Source organism: Motacilla alba, unplaced genomic scaffold, assembly GCF_015832195.1.
Source record: "Motacilla alba alba isolate MOTALB_02 unplaced genomic scaffold, Motacilla_alba_V1.0_pri HiC_scaffold_34, whole genome shotgun sequence".
In the NCBI taxonomy this organism is placed as follows: Eukaryota; Metazoa; Chordata; class Aves; order Passeriformes; family Motacillidae; genus Motacilla; species Motacilla alba.
Window position 1 is genome coordinate 735,699 of NW_024037436.1, and position 17,359 is coordinate 753,057.

The following is a 17,359-nucleotide window of genomic DNA, read 5'->3' on the forward strand; positions in this document are numbered from 1 at the left end:
CCAGGGTGTCCCCAAGGTGTCCCTGGAGTGTCCCCAGCGGCCATGGAGCCCCTCGAGGTGAGACAACCCCGGAGTGGTGGGGGGGAGGGGACATAGGGGATGGGGGGGGAACAGAGGGGACACAGGGGGTGGTGAAAGGGGTCATGGGGGGATGGAGGGGACAAGAGGGTGACGGGAGGGGACAGGGGTCGCAAAGGGACAGGAGGGCATAGTAGGAAGGGGGAGGGTGACAGAGGGGTGGGGGGGGACACAATGGGAGGTGGCAGGTGGCAGCAGAGGGGATGAGGGGGTGACAGACGGACAGAGGGACAGCAGAGCCCTCCAGGGATGGGACAAAGAGGAGCCCAGGAGGAGACAGGGGCCATCCCAGGAGGCCGTAAGTGCCCCAAGGTAGCTGACCCCTGTCCCCTCCGCAGATGTCCCCAGCCCTGCTGCAGCCACAGGTCACCGTGGTGGCCATCCTGGGCGAGCTGCTGGCCACCCTGCCCAGTCTGAACGAGATGATTCTGCTCGTGTCTCCACGTACTCGGGGTCTGTACTCGGACCTGGTGGGCTTCACCAATGAGCTCTGGGCCACCCTGCACCGCAGTGATCACACCTGGTGGTGCCGCGATGTCACCTCCGATGATGATGACCCTCCCACCTCCCTGAGCCGGGCCCTGGCCGCCTACGAGAGCACCCCATGGACCACCTGGGACTGTGTGACAATGGCAGCCAGAGAGTGGCTGGTGTCAGTTGACACACTTGTGGACAGCTGGGCCGAGCTGGCCAGGGCAGCCACCAAGCTCCGCAACACCTGCAGGGCAGCAGCCACCATGGCGGCCGCCAAGGCGGCCACTGCCACCGCCCGGGCCAGGGAGCTGCAGGACGAGGCTGCCCGTGATGGGACAGCTCAGGAAAACATGGTGGGGCTGGGTCAGGCCCTGGGCGAAGAGGAGGAGGCCGAGGTGGTGGCTGAGCATGAATCCCGGGTGAGGAGACAGGCCATGGTGGCTGCCAGCGAGGCAACCAGGGCCACCATGGAGAGACAGTGGGTGGAGGTGGCCCTGGGGCTGCTGGAGCGCTTGGTGGCCGCGTGTGACGAAGCCACCGCCTTCCCCCGGGAGCTGCAGTGCCAGGTTGGGGACATCAAGGCCATGCTGAAGGAGACAAATGAGGCGTCCCCTGATGTCCCCGAGTCCTTGGTGGCCAAGGTGGCTGTGGCTGAGCGGCTCTGGGAGGCCAACGCCCGCCTGGCCAAGGATCACCTGCTGAAGACATTTCCAGACGCCATGAACTTGTATTTCATTGGTCATCCCCCCGGTCCCAGCCCCTGTGAGGTGGCCGAGCAGTGCCAAATAGCCACTGAGGACATCCCAAGGCTCCTTCGACCTCCGGAGTGTCCCCAAGGTGTCCCCAGGGTGTCCCCAGTGAGCATGGAGCTCCAAGAGGTGCGACGGGGTGGGGCGGGGGGGAGGGGTGGGGAAGTGGGACACGGGAACACTGGGGAGGGAGGAGACACAGTGGTGGGAGGGGGCAGTGGGGGATGGAGGGGGCACCGGGGGTGGCGAGAGGGGGCAGGGGTCACAAAGGGGACAGGAGGAAGTGGCAGGAAGGGGGAACGTGATGGGGGGGGAGGGGAAAGGGGGGAGGGGAAAGGGGGAGGAGAGGGCAGCTGGGGATGGGGGGACACGGGGCGGGGCAGGGGCTACTAGTGTAGTGGTAGGAGATGGCAGATTGGACAGCAGTGGGGGCAGGGGTGTGGCAGATGGGACAGCAGCAGGGCAAGGAAGGGGAGGGGCTTTAAAGGGAGGGGCAGAGGGTGGCAGAGGGAACAAGAGGCCGACAAAGGGACCGAGGGGACAAAGAGGAACCCTCGGGGGCAGGGGGCCACCCCAGGAGGCCGTTAAGTGCCACCAGGTCCCTGACACTTCCCCTGTCCCCTCCCCAGCTGTCCCCGGCCCTGCTACAGCCACAGGTCACCGTGGTGGCCATCCTGGGCAAGCTGCTGGCCACCCTGCCCAGGCGGGACGAGACGCTGCCCGTGTCCACAGGGTGCCTGTACAGGGATCTGCAGGAATTCACCGATGAGCTCTGGTTCACCCTGTACTGCACTGATGACACCTGGTGGCACCGCAATGTCACCTACGATGACGATGAAGTCCCTCCCACCTCCCTGAGCCAGGCCCTGGCTGCCTACAAGAGCACCCCGTGGACGCCCTGGAAGTGTGTGACAATGGCAGCCAGCAAGTGGCAGCAGTTGGTGGATGAGCTTGTGGACAGCTGGGCCCAGCTGGCCAGGGCAGCCACTGAGCTCCACAGCACCTGCAGGGAGGTGGCCGCTGAGGCGGCTGACATGGTGGACACCACCACCGCCCGGGCCAGGGAGCTGCAGGACAAGGCTGCCCATGGTGGGACAGATCAGGAAAACATGGCAGAGCTGGGTCAGGCCCTGGGCGGGGAGGGGCATGAAGCCCAGGTGAGGAGAGAGGCCTGGGTGGCTGCCAGCAAGGAAAAAAGGGCCACCAAGGTGAGACAGCGGGTGGAGGAGGCCCTGGGGCCGCTGGAGCGCTTGGTGGCCGCGTGCGACGAAGCCGCTGCGTTTCCCCGGGAGCTGCAGTGCAGGGTTGGGGACATCAAGGCCGCCCTGGAGGGGACAAATGAAGCGTCGCCCCATGTCACTGAGTACTTGGTGGCCAAGGTGGCCGTGGCTGAGCGACTGTGGGAGACCAACGCCCATCTGGTCAAGGATCACCTGATGGGGGCACTTGATGACATCTTTAACTTTTCTTTCGATGGTGATCCCATCAGCCACTGTCAGGTGGCCGCGCGGTGCCAAAGAGCCATCAAGGACATCCCAAGGCTCCTTCAATCCCCAGAATGTTCCCAGAGCATCACCAAGATGTCCCCAGTGAGCATGGAGCTCGAAGAGGTGTGAGCGGTGGGGGAGAGGGGGACAGAGGGGAAACTGCAGGGGGAGGGGGCAATGGGGGATGCGGGGGACACGGGGGATGGCAGATGGGGAGAGGGGGTCACAAACTGGACAGGAGGGAGTGGCAGGAAGGGGGGGCGACAGAGGGGTGGAGGGGAAGCGAGGAAGGGGGGGACAGTGGGGGATGAGGGGTACATGGGGGGAAGCGGACAATAGGGCTGACTGGGGGTGGCAGAGGGGACAGCAGTGGGGGCAGGTTGGTGGCAGGGGCTACAACGGGAGGACCATGAGGTGGCAGAGGGAACAAGAAGCTGACAAACGGACTGAGGGGACAGAGGGGACCCCTCGGAGGCAGGGGGCCACCCCAGGAAGCCACAAGTTCCCTGAGGTCCCTGACTCCTCCCCTGTCCCCTCCCCAGCTGTCCCCAGCCCTGCTGCGGCCACAGGTCACCGTGGTGGCCATCCTGGGCGAGCTGCTGGCCACCATGCCCAGTCGGGACAAGAAGATGCTGCCCGTGTCCTCAAGGTGCCTGTACTGGGACCTGGAGGAATTCACTATGGAGCTCCGGGCCACCCTGTACTGCACTGATGACACCTGGTGGCGCCACAATGTCACCTCCAATGATGGTGACCCTGTCACCTCCCTGAGCCTGGCCCTTGCCACCTGCAACAGCATTCCATGGACCCCCCCTAAGCGTGTGACCATGGCAGCCAGCAAGTGGCAGGGGTCGGTGTCTGTGCTTGTGAACAGCTGGGCCGAGCTGGCCAGGAAGGCCACCGAGCTCCGCAATGCCTGGAGGGAGGTGGCCACTGAGGCGGCTGACAGGGCGGCCACCGCCACCGCCCGGGCCAGGGAGCTGCAGGACGAGGCTGCCCGTGATGGGACAGCTCAGGAAAACATGGTGGAGCTGGGTCAGGCCCTGGGCAGGGAGGAGGGGGCCGAGGTAGTGGCCGGGCATCAAGCCTGGGTGAGGATAGATGCCATTGTGGCTGCCAAGCAGGCAACGAGGGCTGCCCTGGAGAGACAGCGGGTGGAGGCGGCCCTGGGGCTGCTGGAGCGCTTGGTGGCCGCGTGTGACGAAGCCACCGCCTTTCCCTGGGAGCTGCAGCGCAGGGTTGAGGACATCAAGGCCACCCTGGAGGGGACAAATGAGGCATCCCCCGATGTCCCTGAGGCCTTGGTGGCCAAGGTGGCCGTGGCTGAGCGGCTCTGGGAGGCCAACACCCGCCTGGCCAGGGATCACCTGGGGGGTACAATTCAAGACATCATCGACTTCTATTTCGGCTGTGGTCCTGAGAGCCCCCGTTGCCGCAGGGTGGCCAAGCGGTGCCAAAGAGCCATGGGGGACATCGCAAGGCTCGTTCAACACCCTGAGCGTCCCCAGAGAGTCTCTAAGGTGTCCCCAGTGAGCATGGAGCCCCAAGAGGTGCGACGAGGTGGGGACAGGGAGACAGAGGGGACACTGCGGGGGGAGAGGGGCTCCAGTACTCCACTGGGGGATGGGAGGGGACAATGTGCAATGGAGGGGACACAGAGGCTGTGTCAGGAGGGGACAGGGGATTGCAAAAGGGACAGGAGGGAGTGGCAGGATGGAGGGAGGTGACAGAGAGGTGGAGGGGACACAGGCAGGGATGGGGCAGTTGGGCATGGGGGGGACATTGGAGTTAGGGACACAGGGGTTGGCAGAGGGAACATTGGGGGTGGCAGCAGCTATGACTGTGGTGGTAGGGGGGGCAGAGGGAACAGCAGAGGGGCAGGACCTGGCAGAGGGGACAGCAGTGGGGGCAGGATGGTGGCAGAAGGGACAGCAGTGGGGGCATGGGACAGGAGGGGAGGGGCGGGGGGTGACAGAGTGAACAAGAGGCAGACAAAGAGATGGAGGGAACAAAGGGGACCCCTTGAGGGCACAGGGGCCACCGCAGGAGGCCAAAATGCCACAAGGTCCTTGACAGCTCCCCTGTCATCTCACCAGCTGTCCCCAGCCCTGCTGCAGCCACAGGTCACTGTGCTGGCCATCCTGAGCGAGCTGCTGGCCACCCTGCCCAATCTGGATGAGGAGATGCTGCCCGTGTCCCCAGGGTGCCTGTACTGGAAACTGGAGAAGTTCACCAAGGAGCTCCGGTTCACCTTGTCCTGCAATGAGGACACCTGGTGGCGCAACATTGTCACCTCTGATGATGATGGTCCTGTGACCTCCCTGAGCCGGGCCCTGGCTGCCTACAAGAGCATCCCCTGGATCACCTGGGACGATGTGACAATGGTGGCCAGCAAGTGGCAGCAGGCTGTGTCTGTGCTTGTGAACAGCTGGGCCGAGCTGGCCAGGAAGGCCACCGAGCTCCGCAACACCTGCAGAGAGGTGGCCATTGAGGCAGCCGACATGGTGGCCACTGCCACTGCCCGGGCCAGGGAGCTGCAGGACGAGGCTGCCCGTGATGGGACAGCTCAGGAAAACATGGTGGAGCTGGGTCAGGGCCTGGGCGGGGAGGAGGGGGCCGAGGTGGTGGCCAGGCATGAAGCCCAGGTGAGGAGAGAGGCCAGGGTGGCTGCCAGCGAGGCAACCAGGGCCACCATGGTGAGACAGCGGCTGGAGGCGGCCCTGGGGCTGCTGGAGCGCTTGGTGGCCGCGTGTGACGAAGCCACCGTGTTCCCCCGGGAGCTGCAGCACCTGCTGAGGGACATCAAGGCCGCCATGAAGGGGACAGATGAGGCGTCCCCTGATGTCCGCGAGGACTTGGTGGCCAAGGTGGATGTGGCTGAGCAGCTGTGGGAGGCCAACGCCTGCCTGGCAAGGGATCGCCTGGGGGGGACACTTCCAGACAGCATCAATTTCTTGTTCAGTTCTTTCCTCACCAGCCCCAGGGCCAGTGTGGTCGCCAAGCGGTGCCAAAGAGCCATCGAGGACATGACAAGGCTCATTCAACCCCCAAAGTGTCCCCAGAGTGTCCCCAAGTTGTCCTCAGTGAGCATGGAGCCCCAAGAGGTGTGACGGGGGGTACAGAGGGGACAGTGTGGGGGGAGGGGGCAATGGGGGTTGGAGGGGTCACAGGCGGTGGCAGGAGGGGACAGGGCATCACAACAGGGACAGGAGGCAGTGGGAGGAAGAGGGGAGGTGACAGAGAGGTGGAGGGGACACGGGGGCAAGGGCAGGCAGTGGCAGAGGGGACAGTGGGGGGTGGCAGGGGCTACGAGTGTGGTGGTAGAGGGTGGCAGAGGGGACAAGAGGCTGACAAAGGGATGGAAGGGACAAAAGGGACCCCTCGGGGGCAGGGGGCCACCCCAGGAGGCCACAAGGGCCACCAGGTCCTTGACACCTCCCCTGTCCCCTCCGCAGCTGTCCCCAGCCCTGCTGCAGCCACAGGTCACCATGGTGACCATCCTGGGCCAGCTGCTGGCCACCCTGCCCAGTCGGGACGAGATGACGCTGCTGCTCACATCCTCAGGGTGCATGTACTCGCACCTGGTGTTGTTCACCTTGGAGCTGCGGGCCACCCGGTACTGCATGGATGACCTCTGGTGGTGCTGCGGTGTCACCTCCGACGATGATGACCCTCCCACCTCCCTGAGCCCGGCCAGCCGGGAGAGCACCCCATGGACCCCCCGGAAGTGTGTGACAATGGCAGCCAAGAAGTGGCAGCGGTCAGTGGATGAGCTCGTGAACAGGTGGGCCCAGCTGGCTCGGAGGGCCACCAAGCTCCGCAATGCCTGCAGGGTGACGGCCGCCGAGGCGGCTGACAGGGCGGCCACCGCCATCACCCGGGCCAGGGAGCTGCAGGACGAGGCTGCCCGTGATGGGACAGCTCAGGAAAACATGGTGGAGCTGGGTCATAGCCTGGGCGGGGCAGAGGGGACTGAGGTGATGGCCAGGCATGAAGCCCAGGTGAGGAGAGAGGCCAGGGTGGCTGCCAGTGAGGCAACAACGGCCACCATGGTGAGACAGCGGCTGGAGGCGGCCCTGGGGCTGCTGGAGCGCTTGGTGGCCGTGTGTGACGAAGCCACCGTGTTCCCCCGGAAGCTGCGGTGCCTGCTGAGGGACATCAAGGCCACCCTGAAGGAGACAAATGAGGCGTCCCCTGATGTCCCTGAGGCCTTGGTGGCCAAGGTGGATGTGGCTGAGCAGCTGTGGGAGGCCAACGCCCGCCTGGCCAAGGATCACCTGCAGGGGACACTTGGAGACATCATCGACTGCTATTTCGATCATCGTGTCACCAGCCCTGGTGCCTGTGGGGTGGCTGAGCGGTGCCAAAGAGCCACTGAGGACATCCCAAGGCTCGTTCAACACCCTGAGCATCCCCAGAGAGTCCCCGAGGTGTCCCCAGTGAGCATGGAGCCCAAAGAGGTGCGATGGGGGGGAGAGAGGGACAGAGGGGACACTGGGGGGGTAGGGGGCACGGGGCCAGGAGGGGGCAATGTGCGATGGAGGGGACATGGGGGCTGGCGGGAGGGGACAGGGGGTCACAAAGGGAACAGAAGGGAGTGGGAGGAAGAGGAGAGGTGACAGAGGGGTGGAAGGGAAAGGGGGGCGGGGGGCAGTTCGGGATGGGGATGACTGGCAGTTGGGGACACAGGGGCTGGTGGGCGGTGGCAGAGGGACAGCAGAGGGTGACAGGGGGTGGCAGAGGCAACAAGGGGATGACAAATGGTATGAGGAGACAGCAGAGCCCTCAAGGGAGGGGACAAAGGGGATGCCAGGAGAGGATCGGGCCACTGCTAAAGGCCATAAGTGCCACCAGCTCCCTGACACCTCCCCTGTCCCCTCCCCAGCTGTCCCCGGCCCTGCTGCAGCCACAGGTCACCGTGGTGGCCATCCTGGATGAGCTGCTGGCCACCCTGCCCAGGCGTGATGAGGAGATGCTGCTGCCCATGTCCCCAAAGAGACTGCACTCAGACCTGGAGGGATTCACCGGGGACCTCTGGGACACCCTGTACAGCACAGATGACACCTGGTGGCGCCTCAATGTCACCTCTGATGATGATGACCCTGTCACCTCCCTGAGCCGGGCTCTGGCCAGCTGGGAGAGCACCCCATGGACTCCCCGGATGCGTGTGACAATGGCAGCCAGCGAGTGGTACAGGTCGGTGGCTGTGCTTGTGAACAGCTGGGCCGAGCTGGCCAGGAAGGCCACCGAGCTCCGCAACACCTGCAGAGAGGTGGCCATTGAGGCGGCCGACATGGCGGCCACTGCCACCGCCCGGGCCAGGGAGCTGCAGGACGAGGCTGCCCGTGATGGGACAGCTCAGGAAAACATGGTGGAGCTGGGCCCGGTCCTGGGCAGGGAGGAGGGAGCTGAGGTGGTGGCCAGGCATGAATCCCAGGTGAGGAGAGAGGCCATTGTGGCTGCCAGCCGCGCCGCCAGGGCCACCATGGAGAGAGAGCGGCTGGAGGCGGCCCTGGGGCTGCTGGAGCGCTTGGTGGCCGCGTGTGATGAAGCCACCGCCTTCCCCCGGGAGCTGCAGCACCTGCTGAGGGACACCAAGGCCATGCTGATAGGGACAAATGAGGTGTCTCCCAATGTCCCCGTGAATTTGGTGGCCAAGGTGGCCAAGGCCGAGCAGCTGTGGGAGGCCAACGCCCGCCTGGTCAGGGATCACCTGCTGGGGGCAGTTGATGACATCCTCAAGTTCCATTTCCACGGTGGTCTCGCCAGCCCCAGTGCCTGTGGGGTGGCCGAGCGGTGCCAAAGAGCCATGGAGGACATCCCAAGGCTTCTTCAACCCCCGGAGCGTCCCCAGAGCATCCCAAGTGTGTCCCCAGTGAGCATGGAGCTCCAGGAGGTGCGACGGGGGAAGGAGAGGGGGACAGAGGTGACACTGAGGGGGGAGGGGGCACAGGGTGGGGAGGGGGCAATGGGGGATGGGGGGGACATGGAGGGGTGGCGGGAGGGGACAGGGGTTCACAAATGAGACAGGAGGGAGTGGCAGGAAGGCGGGAGGTGACAGAGGAGTGGAGGGGAATCAGGGGCGAGGGGGCAGTGGGGGATGGTGATGACGGGGGGAGGGGACATGGGTGGTTGGTGCGCAGTGGCAGAAGCAGAGGGTGGCAGGGGCTGTGAGTGTGGTGGCAAGGGGTGACAGAGGGGACAGCAGGGAGGGTGGCAGCGGATGGCAGAGGGCAGAAGGGGGTGACAAAGGGACAGAGGGGACAGCAGAGCCTACTAGGAAGGGGACAAAGGGGACCACAGGAGGGCACAGGGGCCACCGCAGGAGGCCACAAATGCCACCAGGTCCCTGACACCTCCAATTTCCCCTCCCCAGCTCTCCCCTTCCCAGCTGCTGGAGGGTCTGGTGGACGTGGTGGCCACCTTGGGCGAGGTGGCGGCCACCGTGACCGGACCACGCCGGGGTGTGCGGCGCTGTGTGCCCCCAAAGTCCCTGCACGCGGCCCTGAGGAACTTCACCTGGAGCCTCCGTGAGACCCTGGAGCACCCCGGTGTCAGCTCCCTGGGTGACCCTGGGATCACCTCCCTGGGTAACTCTGGTGTCACCTCCCTGGGCCAGGCCCTGGCCGCCCTTGGGGCCACCCCGGGGGCCACCTGGGCCGATGTGAGAGCCGTGGGCAGCGCCTGGTGGGAGTCGGTGGCTGCACATGAGGAGAGATGGAAACAGCTGGTTCAGGAGGCCACCAAGCTCCGTGATGCCTGTGAGGACGTGGCCATCGCCATTGCTCGGGCCAGGGACCCACAGGACAAGGCCACCTGCAGGGGGACAGCTGGGGACAACCTGGCGGCCACGGCCCAGCAGCTGCCGTTGGCCCTGGACAGGGAGGAGGAGGCCTCGGCAGGGGCTGTGCAAAATGCCCAGGGGGCTGCGGCCACCAATGAGGCTGTGGGAGAGGCCGTGGTGGCCACCAGGCGGGCGAGGGCGGCCATCAGGAGGAGACATTGGGCAGAGGTGGCCCTGGGGCCGCTGCAGCGCTTGGTGGATGCGAGTGACAAAGCCACTGAGTTCATCAGTTACACGGCGTGCCAGCTCAGGGACAGTGAGGCTGCCCTGGAGGGGACAAATGAGGCGTCCCCTGATGTCCCCGAGGACTTGGTGGCCAAAGTGGCCGAGTTTGAGCAGCTGTGGGAGGCCAGCGCCCGCCTGTTCAAGCAGCACCTGCTGGGGACACTTGGGGACATCCACAACCTCCTCTTGAGTCCCTATGGTGGCCGCGGTGGCCCCGCTGGCTCTGGCAGCCGTGCGGTGGCCGAGCGGTGCCAAAGAGCCGTCGAGGACATCCCGAGGCTGCTTCAAGACAGTGACATAACTGCTGCAATGTCATCGCAGCAGTGACATCATTGGGGACATTGCTGGTGTCTCCTGTCCCTCCCCCTGCAGTATTTGAGACAAATCTGGGGAATTTTCTGGGAATTTTCGTAGATACTGTCCCAAATCCTGATGGGACATTCCTGGGGTGACACCACTGGGGACACTCAGGGACACTCAGGGACAGGGGAAGGGGGTGAATGAGTCCCCCTGAGCAGCTTCCAGCTTTCCACTTATACCCTGCAGCAGAGCCAGGGTATAAATGACAATTTCATAATTGGCTTCTGCAATTCTGTATTGGCTTCTGCACTTTTGTATTACCTTTTGCACATATTCATTAATCACCAGCAATTTGAAATGGTATTTGATACTGATATTGATTATCGATGATTCCTTGTAGCTGCTGGTTGGTGCAATCAGCCCGGGCTGATCTGGACTCTGTGTCAGACACATCACTTGACCCCACTGAGGCACGAGTGGCCAATAAAGCCACCCCAACGTTCCTGGAGGGGAGCACAGCCAGGGAGCTGCTCCAAGGCGCTGTCACTGAGAGATTTCCCCTTGCAAACCCTGGGTGGGATGCCAATACACCCGAGCAGATGGCAAGGTTAAAATGATTTCAAAGCCTCGTGGTATGTGGGTAAAACATGGGGTCTGTAAAGCTGGAAATTGGTCAAAGCTTTTCCAAGTGAGGCAAAATGATGATGAATCACCCACTGATTTTTAAACAGGTGAAGAGAAACTGCCATCAAATACACTGATCCAGATCCTGAATCAGCTGATGGGAAAGTACATCTGGCTTTGTTTTGTGTGGGTCAGGCTTCAGATGATATCAGAAGAAAAGATAAAGGCAGTTCAAGACATAGATAAACTCCTGGAGGCTGCCTGGAAGGTGTTTTGCAGCAGGGACCCAACTGAAAGAGTTCATCCCAACCTAGCAAGAAGGCAGCTCAGGAAAAGTCACCCAAGAAAGCTTCCCCTAGGGAGAAGGAGCAGAGTGCATCCTGTAAGAAATGGGGGCATTGGAAAAAGGACTGTCCAGCGCTGAGAGAAAAATCATCAGTCCCTGTGGCAGCAGCATTCCCCAGCGGGGAATAATGAGCATTGGCTCCAGGATTGCAGAGGGCTGATCAATCGCTTTGTTATACTGTACTATACTACTCAGAAAAACCCATCGCCCTTGCCAGACAGTCACAACACACACGTGGATCCAATTGGTCAATCAAGCCAAACATCCATCGCCAATTGTCCTGGTTTGAAAGCAGAACCAGTGAGAGACTCCAAGTCAGAAATACCATTAATAGGAAATACCATTAATTAGGAAAATCGAAAAAAACCAAAATACATGCAATGATACAAAAGAAAAAGCACCGACAGAGTCAGAACACAGCCTGACACCCTGCTAGTTAGGGTGGTGGTAGCAGTCCAGGTGAAATGGTCTTGTTGAAGTGCTGATCCCATGGAAACGATCTGGCAGCTCTTGTCCTCTGGAAAGCAGTGGGTAAGGGCTGCCTGTTGTGTCCCAAAGCCCAGATTATATCCAGGTGGGGATGCTGAGCTCCTCCCCCTGGGCAGAGCATCTCCCAATGGGCTGATATCGTTCTGAGCCATGATTGGTCCTTGATTGCCCATCAAACAGAAATGGCTCCTGCAGGGAGTTCTCTCTGAGTCATGATTTCAGTTAATTAAGCCTCACTAAGATCGTGAGCTTCCTTTGCAACTGTCTCTGAAAAATTAGTGAGTACAAGAGCTGGACGATTGTAGCTTTATTTTGGAAAACATCGCCACTGTTTGGATCTACTTTTTTCCCTTTGCTACCTGCTGCACTTGCTCCCCTGCTCTGATTTTCTGTGGAAAGCAATAGTGTGTTTACCCAGTAACAGAGGAGGGTAAGTTGTTCTCAGGTGTCAAACAGGAAGCTACAATCTGTGCGTGACCTGGAAAGATTTCACGGGAACGTCCTTTTCGGTGTCGGGTTGGAAGGCTGGGGAAGCTGGGAGCCATCGGGGAGATTTGAAACGGAAGCTGGGCTCAGTGCATGGAACTGATGGGACATGAACAGGAGATGAGGGAAAACAATAAAACAATGCCCTCCTGGTGACAACAGCTCCTGAGCATGGGGAGAGAATGCAGCTTTATATTGGAACCTAGGACAGGGCCATTAATTGTGAATTATCTGCTGTTAATGGGCCATTAATGATTAATTATTTGCTATGAATGGGCAATTATTGATTAATTATCTGCTATGAATGGGCCATTAATGATTAATTACCTGCTATTAATGGGCCGGTGAGTGTCCCTGCATGGTTGATAAAATGCCATCATCCCATTGTGCGATGCTCCGCCCAGGGGGAGGATCCAAGCATTCCCACCTGGATACAATCTGAGCTTTGGAACACCACAGCAGCCTTCCCTACTGGATTCCCAGAGGAGCAGCTTTCTTCTTATTTTATTTTTTACTTTATTTTAGTTTTATTTTTGACCTTATTTTTAATATTTTTATTCTTATCTTTATTTTGTTTTAATTCTATTTTGGTATTGCTTGCATTTTTATTTCTATCATTTTAATTTTTATTTTTATTTCTGATTTTATTTTTATTCTAATTTTTATTGGTATTTCCAAATTTCTTTTAATTATTTCAGTTTATTTTCATTTCCTTCCCTAAATAAGAACTGTTATCCCTGTTCCCATATCTCTGCCTGAGAGCCCCCCTTAATTCCAAACTTATAACAATTTGGAGGGAAGGGGTTTACATTTTCCATTTCAGGGGAGGCTCCTGCCTTCCTTAGCAGACACCTGCCTGTTCAAACCAAAACACACCAAAATACCCCAAAATTACATCCAAATACCATAACAGTCCCCAAATCACACCAAAATCCAATCAGGGACCCCAAAATTACCCCAAATCACCCCAAAATCCAAACAGGGACCCTGAAATTACCCCAAAATACCCTAAAATCCAGTCACAGACTTCCCTGAAATCCCACCAGGGACCCCAAAATTGCACCAAATCACCACCAAATCCCATCACAGACCCCGAAATTACCCCCAAATACTCCAAAATCCAGTCACAGACTCACTGAAATTCCATCAGGGACCCCAAAATTACACCAAAATACCCCAAAATTGCACTGAGATACCCAAAAATTCCATCAGGGACCCCAAAATTACCCCAAATAGCCCAAAATTCCACCAAAATCCCATCAGGGTTCCCTAAAATCCAGTCAGGGACCCCAAAATTACACCAAAATACCTCAACATCCAGTCAGAGACCCCCAAAATCAAGTCAGGGACCCCAAAATTACCCCAAATTCCCCAAAACTCTGGTCAGGGAACATGAAACTACCCCAAAATACCCCAAAGTTATTGCAAATCCCCCCATAAGCGCCTCAAACCTGGTCAGGGACTCCCAAAGTCCCCCCAAATCAGCCCACACCCCCCAAAATTCAGTAACAAACCCCCAAATCCAGTCAAGGACCCTCCAAAATCCCCCACAAATTCTCTCAGGACCCCCAAAATCCCTCAGGACCCCCTCAAATTCCCTCCCAAATGCCTTTAAGACCCCAATTCTCCCTCAGGAACCCCCAAAATCCCTCTCAAGCCCTCCCCCCTAATCCCATCAGGATCCCCAAAACCCCTCAGGAGCTCCAGTTCTCCCTCAGAACCCCCCAAAATCCACCCCAAACCCGCTCAGGAGCCCTCACATCCCCTCAGTGCCCCCAAACCCCCCCCAAGTTCCCTCTAAGGACACTCAAAACCCCTCAGGACCCCCAATTCTCCCTCAGATCCCCTCAACTCCCTCAGATGCCCTCAACCCCTCTCACATACCCTCAGCACCCCCAAACTCCCTCATGATCCCTGAAACTCCCTCTGGGCACCCCAAAATCACCCCAAAATCCCCTCCAGATGCCCTCAGGTCCACTCAGATCCCCCCAATTCTCTCTCAGAATCCCCAATTCTCCCTTTTTAACCCCAAACCCCCTCACATCCCCTCAGCGTCCCCAGTTGTCCCTCAGGACCCCCCAAGCACCCTCAAGATCCCACAAATACTCTCAAGACTCTCTGTATCTCCTCAGACCCCCAATCCCCGTCAGATCCCCCAAAATCTCCTCAGGACCCCTATATGTCTCTCACATTCCCTCAGGACCCCCCAAACCCACTCAGGACCCCCCATTCTCCTTCAGAACACCCCAAACCCCCTCAGGATCCCCCATTCTCCCTCAGAACACCCCAAACCCCCTCAGGATCCCCCATTCTCCCTCAGAACCCCCCAAACCCCCTCAGAACCCCCCAAACCCCCTCAGGATCCCCCATTCTCCCTCAGAACACCCCAAACCCCCTCAGGATCCCCCATTCTCCCTCAGAACCCCCCAAACCCCCTCAGAACCCCCCAAACCCCCTCAGGACCCCCCATTCTCCCTCAGAACACCCCAAACCCCCTCAGGATCCCCCATTCTCCCTCAGAACCCCCAAAACCCCCTCAGGATCCCCCATTCTCCCTCAGAACACCCCAAACCCCCTCAGGATCCCCCATTCTCCCTCAGAACCCCCCAAACCCCCTCAGGACCCCCAAACCCCCCCCAACCGCCCCCACCCCGCTCCCGCCCGAGGTCTCGCGAGAGAAGCAGCGCCGCCATCTTGGCTGAGGGCAGTTCCGCCCGCTCCTCAGAGCGCCCCGCGTTCCCTCCTAAATCCAGCCGGGAACGGCGGAATCCGCCTGGAAATGGCGGGATGGAGCCTAAACCCGCTGGGATGGAGCCTAAACCCGCTGGGATTCAGCCTGAAAACCTCCCCACTCCAGCCTGGCGTTTCCCATGGATTGGGGCGGTACAGGTGAGGGGCGGGGCGGTGACGTCACCGCCCCGCCCCTTCCCGGCGGCTCCCGATCCCGCTCGGGCATTTCCGCGCGCGCCTCGCCCGGGGCCGGTTCTGGGCCGGGAGCGGCGCCGGGCCCGGGGCTCGTTCGGCACCGGAGCGGCCCCAGAGCGGCCCCAGAGCGGCCCCGCCGGGTCCCCAGTGAGCATGGAGGACCAAGAGGTGCGACCCGACCCCGCCGGGTCCCCAGTGAGCATGGAGGACCAAGAGGTGCGACGGGGGGCGGGGGGGAAGGGGGGGGACAGAGGGGATGGGGGGGAGGGGGGGACACGGGGGTGGCGGGAGGGGACAGGTGGTGGCAAAGGGGACAGGAGGGAGTGGCCGGAAGGTGACAGAGGGGTGGAGGGCGGGTACAACGGGGGATGGCAGAGGGGACGAGGGGGGCACATAGGGACAGAGGGGACGGCAGAGCCCTCCAGGGAGGGGACAAAGGGGACCCCGGGAGGGCACAGGGGCCACCGCAGGAGGCTACAAGTGCCACCAGGTCACTGACACCTCCCTCGTCCCTTCCTCAGCTGCTGAAGCGGCTGGTCGCCGTGGTGGCCACGCTGGGCACGGTGGTGGCCGCCGTGACCGGGCAACACAGGGACGTGCGGCGGCGCCTGTCCCCAAATTTCCTGCACGCGGCCCTGGGGAGATTCACCCAGAGCCTTCGTGAGACCCTGGACCACGGCGATGTCACCTCCCTGGGCCACCGTGGTGTCATCTCCCTGGGCCAGGCCCTGGCTGCCTTTGAAGCCACCCCAGAGGCCTGGGACAATGTGAGAGCAGCGGCCGAGGCCTGGCGGAAGTTGGTGGCCACGCTCATGGGGAGCTGGGAAAAGCTGGCCAAGGAGGCCACCAAGCTTTGTGATGCCTGTGAGCACATGGCCCCCACCCGGGCCAGGGAGCCGCAGGACGAGGCTCCCCACCGAGGGACAGCTGGGGACAACCTGGCGGCCACAGCCCGGTGGCCGCCAGTGGCCCTGGACAGGGAGGAGGTGGCCACGCACGATGCCCAGGAGGCAATGGCCACCGATGAGGAGGAGGCAGCCATGAGTGAGGAAGAGCTGGCCATGAGTGAGGAGGAGCTGGCCATGAGTGAGGAGGAACTGGCCATCAGTGAGGAAGAGCCAGCCATCAGTGAAGAGGAGCTGGCCGTCATTGAGGAAGAGCTGGCCATGAGTGAGGAGGAGCTGGCCTCCAGTGAGGAGGAGGCAGCAATCAGTGAGGAGGAGGCAGCAATCAGTGAGGAGGAGGCAGCCATCAGTGAGGAGGAGGCAGCCATCAGTGAGGAGGAGGCAGCCGTTAGTGAGGAGCAGCTGGCCATCATTGAGGAAGAGCTGGCCCTCACTGAGGAGGAGGCAGCCATGGGCAGGGAGGAGGTGGCCACCAATGAGCCCATGGGAGAGGCCATGGTGGCCACCAGGAAGGGACATTGGGCAGAGGCGGCCCTGGAGCCGCTGAAGCGCTTGGTGGCCGCGTGTGACAGAGCCACGTTGTTCCTCCAGGAGCTGCAGTGGCTGCTCAAGGAGTTCGAGGCTGATGTGGAGTGGGCATGCACAGACGAGGAGTTCCCCAGTGTCCCCGAGGCCTTGGTGGACGAAGCGGCCGAGTTTGAGCAGCTGTGGGATGGCAGCGCCCGCCTGGCCGAGGGTCACCTGCTGCGGATACTTGAGCTCATCGACAACCTCCTCTTGAATCCCTATGCTGGCCCCGGTGGTCCCGGTGGCCCCGGCAGCCGCGCAGTGGATGAGAGGTGCCAAGAAGCCATCAAGGCCATCCCGAGGCTGCTGCGGGGACAGTGATGTCACCACTGTGATGTCATCAGGGCATTGATGTCACTGGAAAGACTGGACACTTGAGTGCCACCAGCTCCTCAAGTGCCTCCAGCTCCTCGTGTCACCAAGAGCCCCTCAAGTGCCACCATCTCAAGTGCCACCAGTTCCTCATGTCACCAAGAGCCCCTCAAGTGCCACCAGCCCCACAAGTGCCACCAGCTCCTTGAATCACCAGCTCCTTGTGTCACAAAGAGCCCCCCGACTGCCACCAGCTCCCCGACTGCCACCAGCTCCTCGTTTCACCAGCTCCTTGTGTCACCAAGAGCCCCCTGAGTGCCACCAGCTCCTTGTGTCACTGGGCCCTCGTGCAGGAGAACCTGGGGGGGTCCCTTGGGGCTCAGTCCTGACCCCCCCTTTCCCCATTATCAGCTGGGACCCCCCTGTGAGAAACGGATCAGAATTGAAATTTTTATAAAAGTTTGTTAAGGGATAAAATCCTGGTGCTAATTGCCAAAAGCTCCCCGTTAATTAAACCATGTTCTTTAGATTCTGTTACATCACAGAGG

At 60.8% G+C, this 17,359-nt stretch overlaps 2 protein-coding genes across 7 annotated transcripts in view; both read left to right on the forward strand.

The window, feature by feature from the left end:
* The window catches only part of LOC119696576, a 47,257-nt gene extending 35,800 nt beyond the window's left edge, over positions 1-11,457 (forward strand). For 2 of the 6 annotated variants that reach the window (XM_038126325.1, XM_038126329.1), the window contains exons 5-10: positions 1,931-2,911; positions 3,331-4,338; positions 4,885-5,892; positions 6,244-7,248; positions 7,674-8,684; positions 9,165-11,457. In XM_038126325.1, coding sequence (XP_037982253.1) covers positions 1,931-2,911; positions 3,331-4,338; positions 4,885-5,892; positions 6,244-7,248; positions 7,674-8,684; positions 9,165-10,184 — 6,033 coding nt within the window. In that variant the 3' untranslated portion in view covers positions 10,185-11,457. The remainder of the gene's footprint in view (positions 1-1,930; positions 2,912-3,330; positions 4,339-4,884; positions 5,893-6,243; positions 7,249-7,673; positions 8,685-9,164) is intronic. The other 4 variants (XM_038126322.1, XM_038126328.1, XM_038126326.1 and 1 more) reach the window with 4 other exon arrangements.
* Positions 11,458-14,788: 3,331 nt separating this feature from the next.
* Positions 14,789-16,820, forward strand: LOC119696544. The gene is made up of 3 exons (XM_038126286.1): positions 14,789-15,243; positions 15,549-16,218; positions 16,354-16,820. The coding sequence occupies exons 1-3, from the start codon at positions 14,890-14,892 to the stop codon at positions 16,818-16,820; spliced, it is 1,491 nt and encodes a 496-aa protein (XP_037982214.1). The 5' UTR covers positions 14,789-14,889.
* Positions 16,821-17,359: the final 539 nt, after the last annotated feature.

What these genes read in the sequence shown, in the direction of transcription:
- LOC119696544 (XM_038126286.1), top strand. Translation starts at nt 14,890, where the DNA reads ATGGAGCCTAAACCCGCTGGGATGGAGCCTAAACCCGCTGGGATTCAG. An exon ending in TGAGCATGGAGGACCAAGAG is followed by an intron (nt 15,244 to 15,548) that starts GTGCGACGGGGG and finishes TCCCTTCCTCAG; the next exon opens with CTGCTGAAGCGGCTGGTCGC. An exon ending in TGAGGAGGAGCTGGCCTCCA is followed by an intron (nt 16,219 to 16,353) that starts GTGAGGAGGAGG and finishes TCATTGAGGAAG; the next exon opens with AGCTGGCCCTCACTGAGGAG.